The 26,149-nt window shown below is 40.9% G+C and overlaps 1 protein-coding gene across 3 annotated transcripts in view; it reads left to right on the forward strand.

Moving 5' to 3' along the window:
- Window positions 1-26,149, forward strand: part of clip1b (CAP-GLY domain containing linker protein 1b) — a 66,376-nt gene that overhangs the window by 22,549 nt on the left and 17,678 nt on the right. For 2 of the 3 annotated variants that reach the window (XM_061907852.1, XM_061907853.1), the window contains exons 5-13: window positions 1,234-1,358; window positions 6,315-6,516; window positions 6,585-6,782; window positions 12,322-12,425; window positions 12,511-12,571; window positions 14,541-14,645; window positions 23,358-23,519; window positions 23,582-23,677; window positions 24,047-24,095. In XM_061907852.1, coding sequence (XP_061763836.1) covers window positions 1,234-1,358; window positions 6,315-6,516; window positions 6,585-6,782; window positions 12,322-12,425; window positions 12,511-12,571; window positions 14,541-14,645; window positions 23,358-23,519; window positions 23,582-23,677; window positions 24,047-24,095 — 1,102 coding nt within the window. The remainder of the gene's footprint in view (window positions 1-1,233; window positions 1,359-6,314; window positions 6,517-6,584; window positions 6,783-12,321; window positions 12,426-12,510; window positions 12,572-14,540; window positions 14,646-23,357; window positions 23,520-23,581; window positions 23,678-24,046; window positions 24,096-26,149) is intronic. The other variant, XM_061907854.1, reaches the window with a different exon arrangement.

Raw genomic sequence — 26,149 nt, forward strand, 5'->3', positions numbered from 1 at the left:
CAGTTAGCATGTGTCAAGTACCATGTTATCTGACCCTGACGTGGTCTGTTGCAAAATTGGCTGAACAATTTTTCATGCCGATGTTGCCATGCTAAAATGCTAAAGTTAGAATGCTAACAATAAGCATTTTTCAGTCACCGGGTTACATGACTCTTGAGGGCTGTAAATTTGGAAAAAAAAAAGTTGTTAATGTTAGCATGCTAACAGTTAGCATGTGTCAAGTACCTTGTTATTTGACCCTGTGTTCAGTTGTAAAATTGGCTGAAAAAGTTTGCATGCCAATGTTTAAGTATGCTAGAATGCTAACGTTAGCATGCTAAGAGTAAGCATGTGTCAGTCACCGAGTTACATGCCTCTTGAAGTGTGGGGCAGCAAAATTAGCAACAAAAAAAAAAGTTGACATACCAGAAGGCTAACGTTAGCATGCTAACAGTTAGCATGTGTCAAGTACCATGTTATCTGACCCTGACGTGGTCTGTTGGAAATTGGCTGAACAATTTTTCATGCCGATGTTGCCATGGTAAAATGCTAAGGTTAGCATGCTAACGGTAAGCATTTTTCAGTCACCGGGTTACATGACTCTTGAGGGCTGTAAATTTGGTAAAAAAAAAAAACGTTGTTAATGTTAGCATGCTAACAGTTAGCATATGTCAAGTACTAGGTTATATGACTATGTTATATATTATTTATTATTATTATTGTCTATTGTGAGCGAGCTGTGGTGCTGAATTTCCCCCAGGGATCAATAAAGTACTTTCTATTCTATTCTATTAATGTGTTCAGTTGCAAAATTTACTAAAAAAAAAAAAGGTAGCGTGCTAATGTTAGCCATGTTGCCTGAAGCTAAGCCAATCAGTGGCCACGATACTGAGGAGTACGTTTTCTGATTGATTTGGTTTGGCTTAGTGACCAAGAATACTACTCTAGTATTCATCTTTTTTTGCCCATTCAGCTATTTTAATGCCTGAAAATGACTAATTGAGGGAAAATGATCATGTATTATGCTTTGTTACTGACAACACTAAGCCGGGATATGATAATACGGGACAAGTCACATGACCAAATATACAGACTTAAAGTTAAAGTGTGGCGAAATGATTCTCTGCATTTGACCCATCACCCTTGATCACCCCCTGGGAGGTGAGGGGAGCAGTGAGCAGCAGCGGTGGCCGCGCCCGGGAATCATTTTTGGTGATTTAACCACCGATTCCAATGACTTCACTCCTTGTCCAGGTTGCCGGGACCAAAGCGGGAGTGGTGCGGTTCCTGGGAGAGACGGACTTTGCCAAAGGGGACTGGTGCGGGGTGGAACTGGACGAGCCTCTGGGCAAGAACGACGGCGCCGTAGCGGGGACCAGGTGCGCACTTAACATACTTCCACCAAATTAGCATTTATCGCAGGGGTCACCAACGCCAGGTCGCCCGTAAGGACCAGATGAGTCGCCCGCTGGCCTGTTCTAAAAATAGCTCAAATAGCAGCACTTACCAGTAAGCTGCCTCTATTTTTTAAATTGTATTTATTTACTAGCAAGCCGGTCTCGCTTTGCTCGACATTTTTAATTCTAAGAGAGACAAAACTCAAATAGGATTTGAAAATCCAAGAAAATATTTTAAAGACGTGGTCTTCACTTGTTTAAATTAATTCATTTATTTTTTTTACTTTGCTTTTTAGAACTTTCAGAAAGACAATTTTAGAGAAAAAAATACAACCTTAAAAATGATTTTTGGATTTTTAAACACATATACCTTTTTACCTTTTAAATACCTTCCTCTTCTTTCCTGACAATTTAAATCAATGTTCAAGTAAATTATTATTTTTTTTATTGTAAAGAATAATAAATACATTTTAATTTAATTCTTCATTTTAGCTTCTGTTTTTTTCGACAAAGAATATTTGTGATTACCATTCAAAAAAATGATTCTGGCAAATTTACAAAATCTGTAAAATCAAATTTAAATCTTATTTCAAAGTCTCTTGAATTTCTTTAAAAAAATTTGTTCTGGAAATCTTAGAAGAAATAATGATTTGTCTTTGATAGAAATATAGCTTGGTCCAATTTGTTATATATTCTAACGAAGTGCAGATTGGATTTTAACCTATTTAAAACATGTCATCAAAATTCTAAAATTAATCTTAATCAGGAAAAAATTACGAACGATGTTCCATTAATTATTTTTTAAAAAATTTTCAAAAAGTTTCGAATTAGCTAGTTTTTCTCTTTTTTTTTCCGGTTGAATTTTGAATTTTAAAAAGTCGAATTTGAAGATAAACTATGTTTCAAAATTTAATTTTCATTTTTTTCCCGTTTTCTCCTCTTTTAAGTGTTTTTTTTCATCATTTATTCTCTACAAAAAACCTTCCGTAAAAGGAAAAAAAATGTATGACGGACAGAAATACCCATTTTTATATATATATATATATATATATATATATATATATATATATATACTGCGATGAGGTGGTGACTTGTCCAGGGTGTACTCCGCCTTCCGCCCGATTGTAGCTGAGATAGGCACCAGCGCCCCCCGTATGTATATATATATATATATATATATATACATGTATATATATATATATGTATATGTGTGTATATATATATATATACATATATATATATATATATATATATATATATATATATATATATATATATATATATATAGAGAGAGAGAGAGAGAGAGAGAGAGAGAGAGAGAGAGAGAGAGAGAGAGAGAGAGAGAGAGAGAGAGAGAGAGAGAGAGAGAGAGAGATTTATTTATTAAAGGTAAATTGAGTAAATTGGCTATTTCTGGCAATTTATTTAACTGTGTATCAAACTGGTAGCCCTTCGCATTAATCAGTACCCAAAAAGTAGCTCTTGCTTTCAAAAAGGTTGGTGACAAGAAAGTGAGTAATTTTTTCCGGTATTCACGTTTCATGCCACCATTCTTACTCACGGTTTTAGCTGATCCCCCCCTAACCTTGCGAGTGAATGTTAGCATGGATTAGCTTGCAGTGACCAAATATGCCTGGTTAGCACTCCCAACAAGTCAATAACATCAACAAATCTCACCTCTGTGCAATCACGCACAGTGTCAGGTTCAAACACTGATGACATCTATTAAACAAGACAAAAGGCAAAGAATCAAACAGAGACAGAATTAAATTTGGACTCAGATCTGAGGAGAGACATGGCCACTGCACTCTATGTACAGTCCTGCACCATGCTCTGCCAAAAGATCGTACTCCTCCTTCTTTATTTGACTTCCTCCCACCCCTTTCCCACAGCTGCTTCCTGAGGGAATTGTGTCGTAAACAGCGTTGCCCTCGGTTACCAAATAGTTTGAAGAGAGTTCATCAAATAGTTCAAAAAGAGTTCCATAAAATAGTTCAAAGAGTGTCCCATAAAATAGTTCAAAGAGAGTTCCATAAAATAGTTCAAAAAGAGTTCGTAAAATACTTCAAAAAGAGTTCTTCTGGAAGTTGGGCAGATCCTGCCATCTGTCCGCTTTGTAGTTCCAATGGAGTTTTACGAGCATTCTTCCTGGTAGATTTGAGCCTTTTGTCTTCTTGTCGGGAACAAAATGTAATACAACGTTTTTTGTGATAATTTAGAAACAATTATTCTAACACACAGTATAAAAGGTTTGGTGGACAAAATGGGACAAAGAAGGGGTGGCATAAAACACGTCTTTCAGTGGCAGCGTCGGAGAAAGTCGTACATGTAAACAAACTACGGTGAGTTCAAGGACCGCCGAAATTAGTAGGACAAAAGGGCGCTGGCGAAAAAGTCTCATAAACAAAGGTATTCAACAGTGGGTTTTCTAACAATTAGGAAGGTTTGAGTCATGTTTGTCCTCCTACAGCACATGTGTCAAACTCAAGGCCAGATGTGGCCCGCCACTTCATTTTATTTGGCCCTGGAAAGCCTGGAAATAATATCTATCAATAAAGGACTGTTAACTTTTCTTATTAAATGTATTATTTATTTCCAATTTGGGAGAAAAAATATATATGTACTCCATGTAATCGCTAATTTTGTTCACTTAAATATTGTCTTAATTATGCAAAAATATATTATCAAAACATTTTTGAAATACAAAAATAATGATTTGAAAGCAGGCTATCCATCAAATTGTAGCAATAGATTTTATGGTAAAATTGTGAAAAGTTCTGTGGTTTTTACTGTACTTTTTTTACTGCAATAAACGGTGGTGCCGTTTTGGTATTTACAGTAGTTTTTGATTTGCGGTAAAAACAAAGCAAACAACTGGCAAATTTTACTGTAAAATTGCAGGTTTTTTAAATTTACAATAAAGCTCTAACTTACGTGCCTTTTTTTTTTTAACCATAAAAACAGCGGTAGTTTTTTTGCATTAACAGTAATATACACTACGTTTTGAGGTCAATTTATAGCAGCGTTTCTCAAAGTGTGGGCGGGCCCCACTGGTGGGGAATAGAGACATGACAGGTGGGGCGCGAGAAATGGGAGGAAATGTAACTTTAATTTTTTTTTATTTTTTTTTTATTATATTCTTAGATTTTTTTTTTACAACCCCATTTTCTATACAAACTGTAGATCACTGTCAAACGACACAGTTGCGAGACGTATATGCGACATAGCAAGTGATCTTGAGGAACAACTCGTAGACAAATTAAAAGAAAGTCCTTTTGCTTTACAAGTGGACGAAGCTACTGACGCCAATAAAGACTGCCTGTTCATCGCATACGTGATACGTCCGCTTTGCGAGTGGCGAGTCGCTGTTCGAGGATTTGCTGTTTTGCAAATACAAACAAAAATAGAGCCAGTGCTGATGAGCCGTTCAAGATAATGGACAGTTTCCTCAAATTTTATGTTATTGAGTTTGAATGTATACAACTTGATGTTACTTGATGTTCAATAAATTTGAAAATGTTAATCTTGGCATTAGCGTTCTGTTTGGGCGATGGGGGCAGATGGGGCTTGAAAACTCCCCCTTGTCCAAAGTGGGGGATGACAAAAAAGTTTGAGAACCACTGATTTATAGCAACTTAGCATTTTAAAAATAAATAATCTACTAATAAAACGCATACAAAATGGTGTAATAATAATATTCACTGTTAGAAGCGGCCGTTTGGGACCAAATAACTGCCACGTGGCCTTCAGTGAAAACAACTTTTACACCTCTGTCCTACAGAAACTGTATTAAAACAAAAAGTATATTTTCCCCCCATTTTTTTTCAATTTTCATACATTTTTGAGGGGGCTCCAGGTTGCCTGCCCCCGGGTTAGGGTGAGCAAATCAACCACACTTTAAGATTGTGGTAAACGTCCCCTGACTCGTTGTAAAGCAATGGTTCTCAAAGTTTTTTTGTCATCCCCCACTTTGGACAAGGGGGAGTTTTCAAGCCCCATCTGCCCCCATCGCCCAAACAGAACGCTAATGCCAAGATTAACATTTTAAAATTTATTGAACATCAAGTAGCATGAAGTTGTATACATTCAAACTCAATAACATAAAATAACATCAAGTTCAATATTAAATAAAATAACTGCAGCTGTGGTATAACTTGCATCAAGTTCAATAATAAATCAAATAACTTGCATCAAGTTCAATAATAAATTAATTAAAAGTGCCACTTTTTTGTTGTGTGATAAAATTTACCGCGCTCACATTTGTTAAAACCTCATTGAGTTCGGGGCTGAGCTGCCTTGACGCGAGTGCTTCCCGGTGAATGACACAATGTGTCCAATGCGCATTTGGCGCAACCCTCTTTATTAAAGCCTGCAGCCCGTTTCCTGACCCTGCCATGGTCTGTGCCCCATCAGAGCAAAAGCCCACACAGTTTTCCCATTTAAGGTCGTGTTCTTTGAGGAAACAGTCCATTATCTTGAACAGCTCATCAGCACTGGCTCTATTTTTTTTTGTATTTGCAAAACAGCAAATCCTCGCACAGTGACTCGCCATTCACAAAGCGGACGTATCACGTATGCGATGAACAGGCAGTCTTTATTGCCGTCAGTAGCTTCGTCCACTTGTAAAGCAAAACGACTTTCTTTTAATTTGTCTACGAGTTGTTCCTCAAGATCACTTGCAATGTCGCATATACGTCTCGCAACTGTGTCGTTTGAGTGATTTACAGTTTGTATTGAAAATGGGGTTGTAAAAAAAAAATCTTAAGAATATCATTTAAGAAAATAATAATTAAAGTTACATTTCCTTCCATTTCTTGCGCCCCACCTGTCATGTCTCTATTCCCCACACTTTGAGAAACGCTGTTGTAAAGAAACCTGGTCTGGGACTTACTCAGTGTCATATTTGAGGCAGAAATGGGGTTTCTCCTCTAATTGCAGGTACTTCCAGTGCATGCCAAGGTACGGCCTCTTCGCCCCCGTCCACAAGGTGACGCGCATCGGCTTCCCTTGCACCACGCCCACCAAAGCCAAGGGCCCCCGGCGGCGCTCCCTCCTGAAGAGGAGCCCCAGCGCCTCCTCCATCAGCTCCATCAGCTCCACCACCTCCTCCGTCAGCGGCAAGCCCAGCCGAGCGGGGCTGGTAGGTCGTCCGGGCGACGACGACGACGGGGGGTCCCCCGCCTGAACCTTGTCTTTTTTCTCCTTCAGCTGACGGAGACGTCCGCCAGGTACGCCCGCAAGATCTCCGGCACCACGGCGCTCCAGGAGGCCCTGAAGGAGAAGCAGCAGCACATCGAGCAGCTGCTGGCCGAGCGAGACCTGGAGCGGTGCGAGGTCGCCAAGGCCACCAGTCACGCCGGGGAGGTGCAGCAGGAGCTGGTTCTCGTGAGGAAGGGCAGAGACCAGGTACATAGATGATGGAAATATTATCATCAACAAGCTGCTTCTCAATCATTTGGCTCCTCCTAAATGTAAAAATACAACTTAGATCCTGATATGTATTTATTTACTCTATTAACCGCTGGCACCAGCACCACCCTCAACATTTTAAAACAGGGGTGTCAAACTCAAATACAGAGTGGGCCAAAATTTAAAACTGAACAAAGTCGCGGGCCAAGGTTGAACAAATGAACCTTTTAATAGGGACTCAAACAAGTTTTGCATTGAATATTGAACAAGCAAGGCTTATATATCTTTATAGTGACATGCAAAATCAATCAATCAATCAATCAATGTTTATTTATATAGCCCCAAATCACAAATGTCTCAAAGGACTGCACAAATCATTACGACTACGACATCCTCGGAAGAACCCACAAAAGGGCAAGGAAAATTCACACCCAGTGGGCAGGGAGAATTCACATCCAGTGGGACGCCAGTGACAATGCTGACTATGAGAAACCTTGGAGAGGACCGAAAGCAATGGATGTCGAGCGGGTCTAACATGATACTGTGAAAGTTCAATCCATAGTGGCTCCAACACAGCCGCGAGAGTTAAGTTCAAAGCGGATCCAAGACAGCAGCGAGAGTCCCGTCCACAGGAAACCATCCCAAGCGGAGACGGATCAGCAGCGTAGAGATGTCCCCAACCGATACACAGGCGAGCAGTCCATCCTGGGTCCCGACGAGCGGTCCATCCTGGGTCTCGACTCTGGACAGCCAGTACTTCATCCATGGTCATCGGACCGGACCCCCTCCACAAGGGAGGGGGGGACATAGGAGAAAAAAGAAAAGAAGCGGCAGATCAACTGGTCTAAAAAGGAGGTCTATTTAAATTAAATCCAGTTTCAAATAATATTGAGGCAGTTAAAAAGCTCCTTGGTGGCAAGGCCCCAGGGGTGGATGAGCTCCGCCCGGAGTTCCTTAAGGCTCTGGATGCTGTGGGGCTGTCTTGGTTGACAAGACTCTGCAGCATCGCATGGACATCGGGGGCTGTACTTCTGGATTGTCAGACCGGGGTGGTGGTTCCTCTCTTTAAGAAGGGGGACCGGAGGGTGTGTTCCAACTATCGTGGGATCACACTCCTCAGCCTTCCCGGTAAGGTTTATTAAGGTGTACTGGAGAGGAGGCTACGCCGGATAGTCCAACCGCGGATTCAGGAGGAAGTGTGGTTTTCGTCCTGGTCGTGGAACTGTGGACCAGCTCTATACTCTCGGCAGGGTTCTTGAGGGTGCATGGGAGTTTGCCCAACCAGTCTACATGTGCTTTGTGGACTTGGAGACTTCGGAAGTCCTGTGGGGAGTGCTCAGAGAGTACGGGGTATCGGACTGTCTTATTGTGGCGATCCGCTCCCTGTATGATCAGTGCCAGAGCTTGGTCCGCATTGCTGGCAGTAAGTCGGACACGTTTCCAGTGAGGGTTGGACTCCGCCAAGGCTGTCCTTTGTCACCGATTCTGTTCATAACTTATTAAGGACAGAATTTCTAGGCGCAGTCAAGGCGTTGAGGGGTTTGGTGACCGCGGGATTAGGTCTCTGCTTTTTGCAGATGATGTGGTCCTGATGGCTTCATCTGACCGGGATCTTCAGCTCTCACTGGATCGGTTCGCAGCCGAGTGTGAAGCGACCGGAATGAGAATCAGCACCTCCAAGTCCGGAAAAGGGTGGAATGCCATCTCCGGGTTGGGGAGGAGACCCTGCCCCAAGTGGAGGTGTTCAAGTACCTAGGAGTCTTCTTCACGAGTGAGGGAAGAGTGGATTATGAGATCGACAGGCGGATCGGTGCGGCGTCTTCAGTAATGCGGACGTTGTACCGATCCGTTGTGGTGAAGAAGGAGCTGAGCCGGAAGGCAAAGCTCTCAATTTACCGGTCGATCTACGTTCCCATCCTCACCTATGGTCATGAGCTTTGGGTCATGACCGAAAGGATAAGATCACGGGTACAAGCGGCCGAAATGAGTTTCCCCCGCGGTGTGGCGGGTCTCTCCCTTAGAGATAGGGTGAGAAGCTCTGCCATCCGGGAGGAACTCAAAGTAAAGCCGCTGCTCCTTCACATGGAGAGGAGCCAGATGAGGTCGTTCGGGCATCTGGTCAGGATGCCACCTGAACGCCTCCCTAGGGAGGTGTTTAGGGCACGTTCAACCAGTAGGAGGCCACGGGGAAGACCCAGGACACGTTGGGAAGACTATGTCTCCCGGCTGGCCTGGGAACGCCTCGGGATCCCCCGGGAAGAGCTAGATGAAGTGGCTGGGGAGAGGGAAGTCTGGGTTTTCCTGCTTAGGCTGTTCCCCCCGCGACCCGACCTCGGATAAGCGGAAGAAGATGGATGGATGGATGGATAGATAATAATAAAAAAATATAAATGGCATATCAAATACAATTTTAATAAAAATTGAATGCCTCTTTTCTATTTGCAGCCTTCTGAGGTAAATATCGAAATAAACTTTTTCCACAGGCTAACAATAAATTTGAAAATAAAATAACAAAATAGATTAATCAAACAGTCAAGCCTTGAAGTAGCAAGAGAAAGTGCATGAATAAAATGTTAATTATTGCTCAGTTTTCTACACTGATTTGCTTTAACACTGACAATGGAACAAGCAACGCTTACATAACTTAAATAGTACAAAATCAACTTTCAAAAAACAAATTAAAAAACATCAGTGGTATATTAAATCAAATGTAAATAAAAAATGTAATGCCTCTTTTCTATTTGCAGCCTTCTGGGGTAAATATCAACATGAACTTTTTCCACAGGCTTATACATTGGGGGGTGGGGGGTGTATTGTGGCATCCCGGAAGAGTTAGTGCTGCAAGGGGTTCTGGGTATTTGTTTTGTTGTGTTACGGTGCGGATGTTCTCCCGAAATGTGTTTGTCATTCTTGTTTCTGTGCGGTTTCACAGTGTGGCGCATATTTGTAACAGTGTCAAAGTTGTTTACAGGGCCACCCTCAGTGTGACCTGTATGGCTGTTGACCAAGTATGCCTTGCATTCACTTATGTGAGTGTAGTAGCCGCATATATTACGTGACTGGGCAGGCAAGCTGTTTGTAAAGAGGAAAAGCAGATGTGATGACAGGTTGTAGAGGATGTTAAAAGCAGTACCTTTAAAGGGGAACATTATCACAATTTCAAAAGGGTTAAAAACAATAAAAATCAGTTCCCAGTGGCTTGTTGTATTTTTTGAAGTTTTTTTCAAAATGTTACCAGTCTCTGAATATCCCTAAATAAAGCTTTAAAGTGCCTTATTTTCACTTTCTTCGAAACCACTATCCATTTCCCTGTGACGTCACACAGTGCTGCCAATGTAAACAAACAATGGGAATACCACAGCAAGATATAGCGACATTAGCTCGGATTCAAACTCGGATTTCAGTGACTTAAGCGATTCAACAGATTACGCATGTATTGAAACAGCTGGTTGGAGTATGAAAGTATTGAAGAAACTGAAGCTATTGAGCGAATAGCTATTGACGCTATTCATAGCCATAGAATGCCCGAATAGCTGCGTTAGCATTGCCGGTAAAATGTGCGGACCAAACGATCAGGACCTTCGCATCTTTTGACACTGGAGCAACTTAAATCCGTCGATTGGTAAGCTTTTTTTTCGCATTAAATGTGGGTGGAAGGAAACGTAATATAGTTGCAAATGCATCTACAGGTTATCCATACATCTCTGTGCCATGTCTGCTTTAGCACCGCCGGTAAATAGCATGTTTGCATCGATTAGCGTAGCATGTTAGCATCGATTAGCTGGCAGTCAACATCAACAAAACTCACCTTTTTGATTTCGTTGACTATCGTTGCAAATGCATTTGCAGGTTATCCATACATCTCTGTGCCATGTCTGTCTTAGCATCGCCGGTAAAATGTGGAGACACTCCGGCACATTCAATGGGGGTCTGGTGGCAGACACTTTGGCATCTTCGGGCCAGTGGTGCAACTTGAATCCCTCCCTGTTAGTGTTGTTATACCCTCCGACAACACACCGTCGAGGCATGATGTCTCCAAGGTTCCAAAAAATAGTCAAAAAAACTGAAAATAACAAAGCTGAGACCCGTTGTTTGTAATGTGTTGAAAATGGCAGGTGTGTTACCTCGGCGACGTCACATTCTGACGTCATCGCCTCCAGCGCCATAAACAGAAAGGCGTTTAATTCGCCAAAATTCACCCATTTAGAGTTCGGAAATCGGTTAAGAAAATACATGGTCTTTTTTCTGCACCATCAAGGTATATATTGACGCTTACATAGGTCTGGTGATAATGTTCCACTTTCAGGCACGCCTCCAATATTGTTGTCCGGGTGCAAATCGGGAGAAATTCAGGAGAATGATTTCCCCGGGAGATTTTCGGGAGGGGCACTGAAACTCGGTAGTCTCCCGGGAAAATCGTGAGGGTTGGCAAGTATGAGTATTAGCGGCACCGCCGCTGTATAATACCGGCGGGCCAGCTCTAATGTTGATTTGATATTGCCTCAAGGGCCAAATTTGGCCCGCGGGCCAGAGTTTGACACCCATGTTTTAAAAGAAAAAATACTTTTACATGTTCGCTGCGGCTGACTATAAGCTGCAGATATAAACCAGCATGAAAGATTTAGCTTAACTGTTATATTTGCTCTATCATTCTTAGTTACGGTTTCAACTTTTTTCCCTAAAAAGTGAACCTGTTTGCAAGTAAATATTCCATAAAAGGCAATATTCTTTATTATAAGGAGAGAGAAAAAAGATGTATATATATAATATAGTAACAAGACACCTTCATAACCATGTAATATGTACAATATACATACTGCAAATGTATATATATATATATATATATATATAATGTATATAAGAGAAAACCATAATTTACGGGGGATATCGATTTTCGAAATGGGTAAAGCGAGAACAAATATAAAATACAAATGTATTAGTTTTAGGAGTTAAATGGTGGAAGAAGCTCAGTGATGAGCTGAAGACATGCACTTCTTTGGTAAGGTTTAAGAAAACATTGAAAGGTGAAATAATTGAAAATTTTAAAATATAGTTACAATTATTTTCATCCCATTGATTTTTGATTTATTTATTTTTTTTATGTTGATGTTCCAGGCAATCTAATTTTCTGTGAAGGTATAGGATAGGCAAATATAAGCTTTGGCTTCAGCCTATTCCTTTTTTTGGTCATTCTTTTTCTTTTCTTTCGTGTGAAAATGTGCATTATTGTATACATATAACATGTACTGTAAAACTGATCACACACAATGGTTGATTGATTTGATTGATTATATGACCGAAATAAACTTATTTCATTAAATTCATTCATTCATTCATTCATTCATGATGTATATAATGTATATAATATAATGTATTATATACATTATATTATGTTTTATATACATTATATTATAATTTTTTGACACCATAACAATATGTAATCTGTACAATACACACACTGCAAGTGTATATATATATAAATGTATATAAAATGCAGTAACAGACACCTTCATAACAATAAGTATGCGTGCAACAGTACGCCATGGAGACGGAGGCCAAGCTGGACCAGCTGAGGTCCATGGTGGAAGCAGCCGACCGCGACAAAGTGGAGCTGCTCAACCAGCTGGAGGAGGAGAGGAGGCGAGTGCTTTGCCAGAGAAACTCAACTTTGGCCTATTTTGCATTTCTTATTAAACGTGTGTGTGTGTATGTGTGTGTGAGTCAGGAAAGTGGAAGACCTGCAGTTCCGCGTGGAAGAGGCGTGCATCACCAAAGGCGATCTTGAGGTACCTTACATAAGCTCGCCGGCTCTCACTCATTCATAACCCTGCTGGTTTTTTTATGAATCCATTAAAAAAAAAAGGGCGGGGGCTCGTTAAACATGAATCAAACCGGTGCTTTTTTTTTTTTTTTTCATCCACAAGCTCCTTACTTAACCCCAAAGATGCTCTCCAGTTTGTCTGCAGTGCAACTAAGACATTGAGACACTTTAATTGCACATGCAGGATACAAGAGCACAGGTGGAGGAACGCCCCCTGGGGTACGCTGTGGTGGTCTAACCGAGGGGTGTCCAAACTATGGCCCCACGAGACGCCGTAAGTTTAGGGGAGATTGCATCCGTTTTAATCATCTTGACGATTTTGATGCTTCTCGTGGACAACTGCATGACATGAAGCTCAGAATATACCTTTATGACCTAATGCAAACAACCTTCCCTAGTCATGGTGCAAAAAAAATAAAAAATATAAATAACTAATCAACTCAAAATGTCAACACTCAACAAAACCAGTTCACTGTACTTTGTGTATATTATTATTTTTATTAAACACCCATGCACTATTAAAAAAATAATCAAAATTGCACCCATTTAAATTAATTACAATGCATGATGGGGAAAAAATTCGAAACATTCACCATGTTTGATGCATTTAAAAAAGCTGCTTGATATTGCTGAATGATTACAAAACTTTAAACTTGTACATACTCATTTATTCCAATTAGTTATCTAGTATATTAATATAATATGTACACACATATCATATATATATATATATATATATATATATATATATATATAGTAGCTGTGTACAGCTCAATGACATTTGATTGCTGCTATCATGTTGCTGTCTAGTTGACAATGTGACTACTTCAGGTCTATGATCTTTGCATGAAATTAAGTGCAGCATTACTTATATGACCCAATGCAAACAACCTTCCCTAGTCATAGTACCCAAAAAAAAGAACCAACACGCAGTCACACACAACACAATCTGTTCTCTTAACGTTGTGTACATTCTAAAACACGTCCATGCACCATAAACAACCTACTCCGTGGCCTAGTGGTTAGAGTGTCTGTCCCGAGATCGGTAGGTTGTGAGTTCAAACCCTGGACGAAAAGACTATAAAAGACTAAAGACTATTAAAATGGGATCCATTACCTCCCTGCTTGGCACTCTCAAGGGTTGGAATTGGGGGTTAAATCACCAAAAATGATTCCTGGGCGCGGCCACCGCTGCTGCTCACTACTCCCCTCACCTCCCAGGGGGCGATCAAGGTTGATGGGTCAAATGCAGAGAATAATTTCGCCACTTAGTGTTACAATTACAATGTATAAATTTGGATATATGTATGTATGTATACCTATTATATATGTATGTTTATATATATATAAATGTATACAAAAGTATATGTATTTGTATGTTTATATATATAAATGTATATACAAAAGTTTATGTATTTGTGTCTATGTTTATATGTATTTATGTATATATATATATGTATATATTTATGTATATATATGTATATATATATATATATATATATATATATAAAGATATATATACATATATATATACACATGTTACTTTACAAGCTTTTGGCCCTCAAACAGATTTTTTAGCCCAATGCGGCCCCCCAGGTGCAAAAGTTTGGACACCCCTGGTCTAACCAGCTTGCTACGCTGACTCAAGTCTCTCTGCGAGTGAGCGCTGAACTCTTCTGATCCCTGAAGACACTCGCACGCCCTTCGCTTCTGTCTCCTCGCCTGCTTTTATCTCCTCTCCTCAGCGCCAAGTTAGCCGCTGGCGCTAACCGCTGAATCCTGCTCACTCCGTCCTGTCCCACGTTCAAAAGGCATCTTGGCTTGTTTGTGTTTTTGTGTGTTTTAGCGCGCACGCGTCACAAAGCCTGCATGTCAGCCATGTCTCTCTCTCTCTCTCTCTGTCTCTCTCTCTCGCTGCTCTCTGCCACTAACAGACGCAGACCCGCCTGGAGCTCGCCCACATTAAGGAGCTGGAGCAGAGTTTGCTCTTTGAAAAGGCCAAAGCGGAAAAACTCCAGCGGGATTTAGAGGACACTCGGGTAATATGTGGCGGTCCTGTGGCGGCGTTTTAGTCAACAACAACCACACACACACACACACACACACACACACACACTGACTGGTTATTATTTGGAATGGGGACCAAGTTGTTGTTCATGACTTGTGGGGACCACCCTTTTTATTTAAAAAGGTTTACCTTTTGGTCCCCATACCGTCAGAGGTCCCCTAAAGGTGACTGGAAACAGAGCGATGTCCCCATTAAGTCAGCATTGCCAGAACACACACACACACACACATACTGGTTATCATTTTGAATGGGGACCAAGTGTTTGTTCATGACTTGTGGGGACCACCCTTTTTATATAAAAAGGTTTCCCTGTTTTTAGGTCCCCATACCGTCAGACGTCCCCTAAAGGTGACTGTATAAACAGAGTTATGTCCCCATTAAGTCAGCATTGCCAGAACACACACACACACACTCTGGTTATCATTTGGAATTGGGACCAAGTTTTTGTTCATGACTTGTGGGGACCGCCCTTTTTATTTAAAAAGGTTTCCCTTTTGGTCCCCATACCGTCAGAGGTCCCCTAAAGGTGACTGTGTAAACAGAGTGTTGTCCCCATTAAGTAAGCATTGTCAGCACACACACACATACTGGTTATCAATCGGAATGAGGACCAAGTCCATTAAGTAAGCATTGTCAGCACACACACACATACTGGTTATCAATCGGAATGAGGACCAAGTTTTTGTTCATGACTTGTGGGGACCACCCTTTTTATTTAAAAAGGTTTCCTTGTTTTTTGGTCCCCATACCGTCAGAGGTCCCCTAAAGGTGATTGTGTAAACAGAGCGATGTCCCCATTAAGTCAGCATTGCCAGAAAACACACACACACACATACTGGTTATCATTTGGAATGGGGACCAAGTTTTTATTCATGACTTATGGGAAACACCCTCTTTATTTAGAAAGGTTTACCTTTTGGTCCCCATACCGTCAGAGGCCCCCTAAAGGTGACTGTGTAAACAGAGCGTTGTCCCCATTAAGTAAGCATTGTCAGCACACACACACACACACACACACACACACACACATACTGGTTATCAATCGGAATGAGGACCAAGTTTTTGTTCATGACTTGTGGGGACCACCCTTTTTATTTAAAAAGGTTTCCCTTTTGGTCCCCATACCGTCGGGGATCCCCTAAAGGTGACTGTTTAAACAGAGCGATGTCCCCATTAAGTAAGCATTGCCAGAACACACGCACACATACTGGTTATTATTTGGAATGGGGACCAATTTTTTGTTCATGACTTGTGGGGACCACCCTTTTTATTTAAAAAGGTTTCCCTTTTGGTCTCCATACCGTCGGAGATCCCCTAAAGGTGACTGTGTAAACAGAGTGTTGTCCCCATTAAGTAAGCATTGCCAGAAAACACACACACACACACACACACACACATACTGATAAAGGTGACTGTGTAAACAGAGCGTTGTCCCAATTAGGAAAGCATTGCAAGGACACACACACACACACACACACACACACACACACACATACTGGTTATCAATCGGAATGAGGACCAAGTTTTTGTTCATGACTTGTGGGGACCACCCTTTTTATTTAAAAAGGTTTCCCTTTTGGTCCCCATACCGTCGGAGATCCCCTAAAGGTGACTGTTTAAACAGAGCGATGTCCCCATTAAGTAAGCATTGCCAGAACACACGCACACATACTGGTTATTATTTGGAATGGGGACCAATTTTTTGTTCATGACTTGTGGGGACCGCCCTTTTTATTTAAAAAGGTTTCCCTTTTGGTCCCCATACCGTCAGAGGTCCCCTAAAGGTGACTGTGTAAACAGAGTGTTGTCCCCATTAAGTAAGCATTGTCAGCACACACACACATACTGGTTATCAATCGGAATGAGGACCAAGTCCATTAAGTAAGCATTGTCAGCACACACACACATACTGGTTATCAATCGGAATGAGGACCAAGTTTTTGTTCATGACTTGTGGGGACCACCCTTTTTATTTAAAAAGGTTTCCTTGTTTTTTGGTCCCCATACCGTCAGAGGTCCCCTAAAGGTGATTGTGTAAACAGAGCGATGTCCCCATTAAGTCAGCATTGCCAGAAAACACACACACACACATACTGGTTATCATTTGGAATGGGGACCAAGTTTTTATTCATGACTTATGGGAAACACCCTCTTTATTTAGAAAGGTTTACCTTTTGGTCCCCATACCGTCAGAGGCCCCCTAAAGGTGACTGTGTAAACAGAGCGTTGTCCCCATTAAGTAAGCATTGTCAGCACACACACACATACTGGTTATCAATCGGAATGAGGACCAAGTTTTTGTTCATGACTTGTGGGGACCACCCTTTTTATTTAAAAAGGTTTCCCTTTTGGTCCCCATACCGTCGGAGATCCCCTAAAGGTGACTGTTTAAACAGAGCGATGTCCCCATTAAGTAAGCATTGCCAGAACACACGCACACATACTGGTTATTATTTGGAATGGGGACCAATTTTTTGTTCATGACTTGTGGGGACCACCCTTTTTATTTAAAAAGGTTTCCCTTTTGGTCTCCATACCGTCGGAGATCCCCTAAAGGTGACTGTGTAAACAGAGTGTTGTCCCCATTAAGTAAGCATTGCCAGAAAACACACACACACACACATACTGATAAAGGTGACTGTGTAAACAGAGCGTTGTCCCAATTAGGAAAGCATTGCAAGGACACACACACACACACACACACACACACACACACACACACATACTGGTTATCAATCGGAATGAGGACCAAGTTTTTGTTCATGACTTGTGGGGACCACCCTTTTTATTTAAAAAGGTTTCCCTTTTGGTCCCCATACCGTCGGAGATCCCCTAAAGGTGACTGTTTAAACAGAGCGATGTCCCCATTAAGTAAGCATTGCCAGAACACACGCACACATACTGGTTATTATTTGGAATGGGGACCAATTTTTTGTTCATGACTTGTGGGGACCACCCTTTTTATTTAAAAAGGTTTCCCTTTTGGTCTCCATACCGTCGGAGATCCCCTAAAGGTGACTGTGTAAACAGAGTGTTGTCCCCATTAAGTAAGCATTGCCAGAAAACACACACACACACACACATACTGATAAAGGTGACTGTGTAAACAGAGCGTTGTCCCAATTAGGAAAGCATTGCAAGGACACACACACACACACACACACACACACACACACACACATACTGGTTATCAATCGGAATGAGGACCAAGTTTTTGTTCATGACTTGTGGGGACCACCCTTTTTATTTAAAAAGGTTTCCCTTTTGGTCCCCATACCGTCGGAGATCCCCTAAAGGTGACTGTTTAAACAGAGCGATGTCCCCATTAAGTAAGCATTGCCAGAACACACGCACACATACTGGTTATTATTTGGAATGGGGACCAATTTTTTGTTCATGACTTGTGGGGACCACCCTTTTTATTTAAAAAGGTTTCCCTTTTGGTCTCCATACCGTCGGAGATCCCCTAAAGGTGACTGTGTAAACAGAGTGTTGTCCCCATTAAGTAAGCATTGCCAGAAAACACACACACACACACACATACTGATAAAGGTGACTGTGTAAACAGAGCGTTGTCCCAATTAAGAAAGCATTGCAAGGACACACACACACACACACACATACTGGTTATCATTCGGAATGGGGACCAAGTTTTTGTTCATGACTTGTGGGGACCACCCTTTTTATTTAAAAAGGTTTCCCTGTAATTTGGTCCCCATACCGTCATAGGTCCCCTAAAGGTGACTGCGTAAACAGCGGTGTCCCCATTAAGTCAGCAATGCCAGAACACACACACACACACACATACTGGTTATCATTTTGAATGGGGACCAAGTGTTTGTTCATGACTTGTGGGGACCATCCTTTTTATTTAAAAAGGTTTCCCTGTTTTTAGGTCTCCATACCGTCAGAGGTCCCATAAAGGTGACTGTGTAAACAGAGCGGTGTCCCCATTAAGCATTGCCAGAACACACACACACACATACTGGTTATCATTTAGAATGGGGACCAAGTTTTTGTTTATGACTTGTGGGAACCACCCTTTTTATTTAAAAAGGTTTCCCTTTTGGTCCCCATACCGTCAGACTTCCCCTAAAGGTGACTGTGTAAATAGAGCCATGTCCCCATTAAGTCAGCATTGCCAGAACACACACACACACACACATACTGGTTATCATTTGGAATGGGGACCAAGTTTTTGTTCATGACTTGTGGGGACCACCCTTTTTATTTAAAAAGGTTTACCTTTTGGTCCCCATACCGTCAGCGGTCCCCTAAAGGTGACTGTGTAAACAGAGCGTTGTCCCCATTAAGTAAGTATTGCCAGCACACACACACACACACACATACTGGTTATCAATCGGAATGAGGACCAAGTTTTTGTTCATGACTTGTGGGGACCACCCTTTTTATTTAAAAAGGTTTCCTTGTTTTTTGGTCCCCATACCGTCAGAGGTCCCATAAAGGTGACTGTGTAAACAGAGTGATGTCCCCATTAAGTAAGCATTGCCAGTACACACACACACACACACACACACACAAATGTGTTGGGTAGTGACACGCCAGCTCCAGCAGATGGCGCTGTGGTGAAACAAAAAAATGGGGTATGCGTCATTGAATTGTACTTAATGTAGTTCACTGTAAAAAAAAAAAGTATATTTTACAGGCAAAAATGGATGGTGTTTTACATTGAATTACTGTAAATACAAAAATTACAAATTACTGTAAATACAAAAATTACAAATTCCAGTTTTTCCTGGTAAAATCTTCCGTCGTTGATTTTACAGTGCATTACTGTAAATGTGAAATATTTAGCTGGTGGTTTTACAGTGCATTATTGTAAATGGAAAAACGGTACCACGGTTATTTTTATGCTAAAATTCCAGTTTTTCACCGTAAATTTTTTGGTCATTTTTACAGTGCATTACTGTAAATGGAAAAAGGGTAACGCTGTTATTTTTACGGCAAAACTAAAATTTCCACCGTAAAATCTTTTGTCGTTCTTTACAGTGCATTATTGTAAATGGAAAAACGGTACCACTGTTATTTTTAAGGTAAAATGAAAAATGTTCACGGTAAAATCTTCAGCTGTTGTTTTTACAGTGCATTACTGTAAATGGAAAAACGGTAGCACTGTTATTTTTACGGTAAAACAAAAATTTCCACCGTAAAATCTTTTGTCGTTTTTACCGTGCATTACTGTAAATGGAAAAACGGTACCACTGTTATTTTTAAGGTAAAATGAAAAATGTTCACAGTAAAATCTTTAGCTGTTGTTTTTACAGTGCATTACTGTAAATGGAAAAACGGTACCACTGTTATTTTTACGGTAAAACAAAATTTTTCCACCGTAACATTTTTGTCGTTTTTAGTGCATTACTGTAAATGTAAAAACCGTACAACTGCTATTTTTACCCTAAACTTAAATTTTTTCACCATAAAATTTTTAGTATTACTGTGAATGGAAAAACGGTAGCACTGTTATTTTTACGGTAAAACCAAAATTTCCACCGTAAAATCTTTTGTCGTTTTTACAGTGCATTACTGTAAATGGAAAAACGGTACCACTGTTATTTTTAAGGTAAAATTAAAAATGTTCACAGTAAAATCTTTAGCTGTTGTTTTTACAGTGCATTACTGTAAATGGAAAAAGGGTAACGCTGTTATTTTTACGGCAAAACTAAAATTTCCACCGTAAAATCTTTTGTCGTTCTTTACAGTGCATTATTGTAAATGGAAAAACGGTACCACTGTTATTTTTAAGGTAAAATGAAAAATGTTCACGGTAAAATCTTTAGCTGTTGTTTTTACAGTGCATTACTGTAAATGGAAAAACGGTAGCACTGTTATTTTTACGGTAAAACAAAATTTTTCCACCGTAAAATCTTTTGTCGTTTTTACAGTGCATTATTGTAAATGTAAAAACTGTACAACTGCTATTTTTACCCTAAACTTAAATTTTTTCACCATAAAATTTTTAGTATTACTGTGAATGGAAAAACGGTAGCACTGTTATTTTTACGGTAAAACTAAAATTTCCACCGTAAAATCTTTTGTCGTTTTTACAGTGCATTACTGTAAATGGAAAAACGGTACCACTGTTATTTTTAAGGTAAAATTAAAAATGTTCACAGTAAAATCTTTAGCTGTTGTTTTTACAGTGCATTACTGTAAATGGAAAAAGGGTAACGCTGTTATTTTTACGGCAAAACTAAAATTTCCACCGTAAAATCTTTTGTCGTTCTTTACAGTGCATTATTGTAAATGGAAAAACGGTACCACTGTTATTTTTAAGGTAAAATGAAAAATGTTCACGGTAATATCTTTAGCTGTTGTTTTTACAGTGCATTACTGTAAATGGAAAAACGGTAGCACTGTTATTTTTACGGTAAAACAAAATTTTTCCACCGTAAAATCTTTTGTCGTTTTTACAGTGCATTATTGTAAATGTAAAAACTGTACAACTGCTATTTTTACACTAAACTTAAATTTTTTCACCATAAAATTTTTAGTATTACTGTGAATGGAAAAACGGTAGCACTGTTATTTTTACGGTAAAACTAAAATTTCCACCGGAAAATCTTTTGTCGTTTTTACAGTGCATTACTGTAAATGTAAAAACGGTACCACTGTTATTTTTAAGGTAAAATGAAAAATGTTCACAGTAAAATCTTTAGCTGTTGTTTTTACAGTGCATTACTGTAACTGGAAAAAGGGTAACACTGTTATTTTTACGGTAAAACTAAAATTTCCACCGTGAAATCTTTTGTCGTTTTTACAGTGCATTACTGTAAATGGAAAAACGGTACCAGTTATTTTTAAGGTAAAATGAAAAATATTCACTGTAAAATCTTTAGCTGTTGTTTTTACAGTGCATTACTGTAAATGGAAAAACGGTAGCACTGTTATTTTTACGGTAAAACAAAATTTTTCCACCGTAAAATCTTTTGTCGTTTTTACAGTGCATTATTGTAAATGTAAAAACTGTACAACTGCTATTTTTACACTAAACTTAAATTTTTTCACCATAAAATTTTTAGTATTACTGTGAATGGAAAAACGGTAGCACTATTATTTTTACGGTAAAACTAAAATTTCCACCGGAAAATCTTTTGTCGGTTTTACAGTGCATTACTGTAAATGTAAAAACGGTACCACTGTTATTTTTAAGGTAAAATGAAAAATGTTCACAGTAAAATCTTTAGCTGTTGTTTTTACAGTGCATTACTGTAACTGGAAAAAGGGTAACACTGTTATTTTTACGGTAAAACTAAAATTTCCACCGTGAAATCTTTTGTCGTTTTTACAGTGCATTACTGTAAATGGAAAAACGGTACCAGTTATTTTTAAGGTAAAATGAAAAATATTCACTGTAAAATCTTTAGCTGTTGTTTTTACAGTGCATTACTGTAAATGGAAAAACGGTAGCACTGTTATTTTTACGGTAAAACAACATTTTTCCACCGTAAAATCTTTTGTCGTTTTTACAGTGCATTATTGTAAATGTAAAAACTGTACAACTGCTATTTTTACACTAAACTTAAATGTTTTCACCATAAAATTTTTAGTATTACTGTGAATGGAAAAACGGTAGCACTGTTATTTTTACGGTAAAACTAAAATTTCCACCGTAGAATCTTTTGTCGTGTTTACAGTGCATTACTGTAAATGGAAAAACGGTACCAGTTATTTTTAAGGTAAAATTAAGAATGTTCACAGTAAAATCTTTAGCTGTTGTTTTTACAGTGCATTACTGTAAATGGAAAAAGGGTAGCACTGATATTTTTACGGTAAAACTAAAATTTCCTCCGTAAAATCTTTTGTCGTTTTCACAGTGCATTATTGTAAATGGAAAAACGGTACCACTGTTATTTTTAAGGTAAAATGAAAAATGTTCACAGTAAAATCTTTAGCTGTTGTTTTTACAGTGCATTACTGTAAATGGAAAAAGGGTAGCTGTTATTTTTACGGTAAAACTAAAATTTCCACCGAAAAATCTTTTGTCGTTTTTTACAGTGCATTATTGTAAATGTAAAAACCGTACAACTGCTGTTTTTACACTAAACTTAAATTTTTTCACCGTAAAATTTTTAGTATTACTGTGGATGGAAAAACGGTAGCACTGTTATTTTTACGGTAAAACTAACATTTTCACTGCAAAATCTTTTGTCGTTTTTACCGTGCATTACTGTAAATGGAAAAACGGTACCACTGTTATTTTTAAGGTAAAATGAAAAATGTTCACAGTAAAATCTTTAGCTGTTGTTTTTACAGTGCATTACTGTAAATGGAAAAACGGTAGCACTATTATTTTTACGGTAAAACAAAATTTTTCCACCGTAAAATCTTTTGTCGTTCTTTACAGTGCATTATTGTAAATGTAAAAAATGTACAACTGCTATTTTTACACTAAACTTAAAATTTTTCACCGTAAAATTTTTAGTATTACTGTGAATGGAAAAACGGTAGCACTGTTATTTTTACGCCAAAATTCCAGTTTTTCACTGTAAAATCGACTTTTTTTTTTTGTACAGTGTGTCCAATGTTCACCACAAGCTGCTACCCTGGTGCTAAGTTAGCGCCTCGCTAAAGACGCGTGGACCTCGCCGTTGTTCGCCAAGTTCGGGCTCGAGCCGGCGGCGGCTAACGCTAGCGGCAATGCTAACGACTGTGAATGGCGCAGGTGGCCACGGTGTCGGAGCGCTCGCGCATCATGGAGCTGGAGCGGGAGGCGGCCGACCTCCAGCTGCGACTGCGGGCGTCCCGGCAGAAGGAGGACGCCGCGTCTCTGTCGGAGTTGCAGATGAGCGGCCTCAGGGCCGAGGCGCAGTCCCAGGAGAGGAAGGTGAGAAGGCGCCGGCTCCGCTGGCCCAGGCGGTCAAGAACATCCTGGATTGTCCTCCGCAGATCAGCCAGCTGAGCGTGGACCTGGAGACCAAGGACAAGGAGCTGCGGTCCGTGCGGGAAGACAAGGAGTCCCTGCGGCAGCAAGTCGGCAGCTTGGTAAGAACCGAATAATCGACTGTGGCGTAAAGAGGAGAAGGAGGATGTCATCAGAGCAAAGAGCAGGTGTGTGCATTGATGACATCGAGTCAAAGCACCGTACCACTTCCTGCCACCGGGGGCAGCAGAGGACCACATGTCAGCCTGGTCAAACTGAAAGGATGTTATTTTCTTACTTTCATTTTCTGCCCTGCCAGGGAATTACAGCAGCACTTTTTGGATTTAGTTAACTGGTGCTCGTTAGCAAAGTCTCCTCGTTAGCCAGGTGTCCTCGTTAGCCAGGTGTCCTCGTTAGCCAAGCGTCCTCGTTAGCAGCGCTTCCTCCACAGTCAAATGTTGATGCCGCTCTCTCGTCTCCTCGCGCTCAAGCTGGAGCAGGCTGGCCAGCACAGAAGCAGGACGCTGAAGACCACGCAAGGTGAACATGCCGGACGTCACCTGTCGCCTCACCTGTCACAACACCTGACCTTCTGTCTTACCTGTCACCCTATTTGCCACGTTACCTGTACTCCTTCTATCTCATTTGCCACCTTACCTGCCACAACACTACACTTGTTAAACCTCAATCTCACCTGTCACCTGACCTGCATCATTACTGATTAACTTTCTGTCTCACCTGCCGCAACATTTACTTGCCACCTCACCTGTCACTTTACCTGCCACAACATTTAAACACCTATCTCATTTGCCGCCTTACCTGTCACAACACTTGTTAATCTTCAATCTCACCTGTCACCTGACCTGCATCATTACTGATTAACTTTCTGTCTCACCTGCCGCAACATTTACCTGCCACCTCACCTGTCACTTTACCTGCCACAACATTTAAACACCTATCTCATTTGCCACCTTCCCTGTCACAACACTTGCTAATCTTCAATCTCACCTGCCACCTCACCTGTCACATTACTTCTGAACCTTCTGTCTTACCTGTCACATTACTTGTCACCTCACCTGCTGCAACATGTACCTGCCACCTCACATGTCACTTTACCTGCCACAACACTTATTGACCTTCTATCTCACCTGTCACCTCACCTGCCAATTTACCTGTCGCCTCACCTGCCACAACACTTAACATTCTATCTCACCTGCCACATTAGGTGTCACCTTACCTGTCGCCTTACCTGCCACAAAACTTAACAATCTATTTCACCTGTCACCTTACCTGTCGCCTCACCTGCTACAACACTTAAAATTCTATCTCACCTGCCACCTTACCTGCCACATTAGGTGTCACCTTACCTGTCACCTTACCTGTCGCCTCACCTGCCACCTTACCTGTCTCCTCACCTGCCACATTACCTGCCACCTTAGCTGTAGCCTCACCTGCCACAACACTTAAGCTTCTATCTCACCTGCCACCTTACCTGTCACCTTACCTGTTGCCTCACCTGCCACAGCACTTAAGCTTCTATCTCACCTGCCACCTTACCTGCCACCTTACCTGTTGCCTTACCTGCCACAACACATAACCTTCTATCTCACTTGCCACCTTATCTGTCACCTTACCTGTTGCCTCACCTGCCACAACACTTAAGCTTCTATCTCACCTGCCACCTTACCTGCCACCTTACCTGTTGCCTTACCTGCCACAACACATAACCTTCTATCTCACTTGCCACCTTATCTGTCACCTTACCTGTTGCCTCACCTGCCACAACACTTAAGCTTCTATCTCACCTGCCACCTTACCTGTTGCCTCACCTGCAACAACACTTAACCTTCTATCTCTCCTGCCACCTTATCTGCCACCTTAGCTGTTACCTTACCTGTCGCCTCACCTGCCACAACACTTAAAGGCCTACCTTACCTGCCACCTTATCGGTCACCTTACCTGTCGCCTCACCTGCCACAACACTTAACATTCTACCTCACCTGCCACCCTAGCTGTTACCTTACCTGTCGCCTCACCTGCCACAACACTAAACCTTCTATCTCACCTGCCACCTTACCTGCCTCCTTAGCTGTCACCTTACCTGTTGCCTCACCTGCCACAACACTTAAAGGCCTACCTTACCTGCCACCTTAGCTGTCACCTTACCTTTCGCCTTACCTGCCACAACACTTAAAGGCCTGCCTTACCTGCCACCTTACCTGCCACCTTAGCTGCCACCTTACCTATCGCCTTACCTGCCACAACACTTAAAGGCCTACCTTACCTGCCACCTTAGCTGTCACCTTACCTGTCGCCTCACCTGCCACAACACTTAAAGGCCTACCTTACCTGCCACCTTAGCTGTCAACTTACCTATCGCCTTACCTGCCACAACACTTAAATGCCTACCTTACCTGCCACCTTAGCTGTCACCTTACCTGTCGCCTCACCTGCCACAACACTAAACCTTCTATCTCACCTGCCACCTTACCTGCCTCCTTAGCTGTCACCTTACCTGTTGCCTCACCTGCCACAACACTTAAAGGCCTACCTTACCTGCCACCTTAGCTGTCACCTTACCTATCGCCTTACCT

This window comes from Nerophis ophidion, linkage group LG08, assembly GCF_033978795.1.
Source record: "Nerophis ophidion isolate RoL-2023_Sa linkage group LG08, RoL_Noph_v1.0, whole genome shotgun sequence".
NCBI lineage: Eukaryota > Metazoa > Chordata > Actinopteri > Syngnathiformes > Syngnathidae > Nerophis > Nerophis ophidion.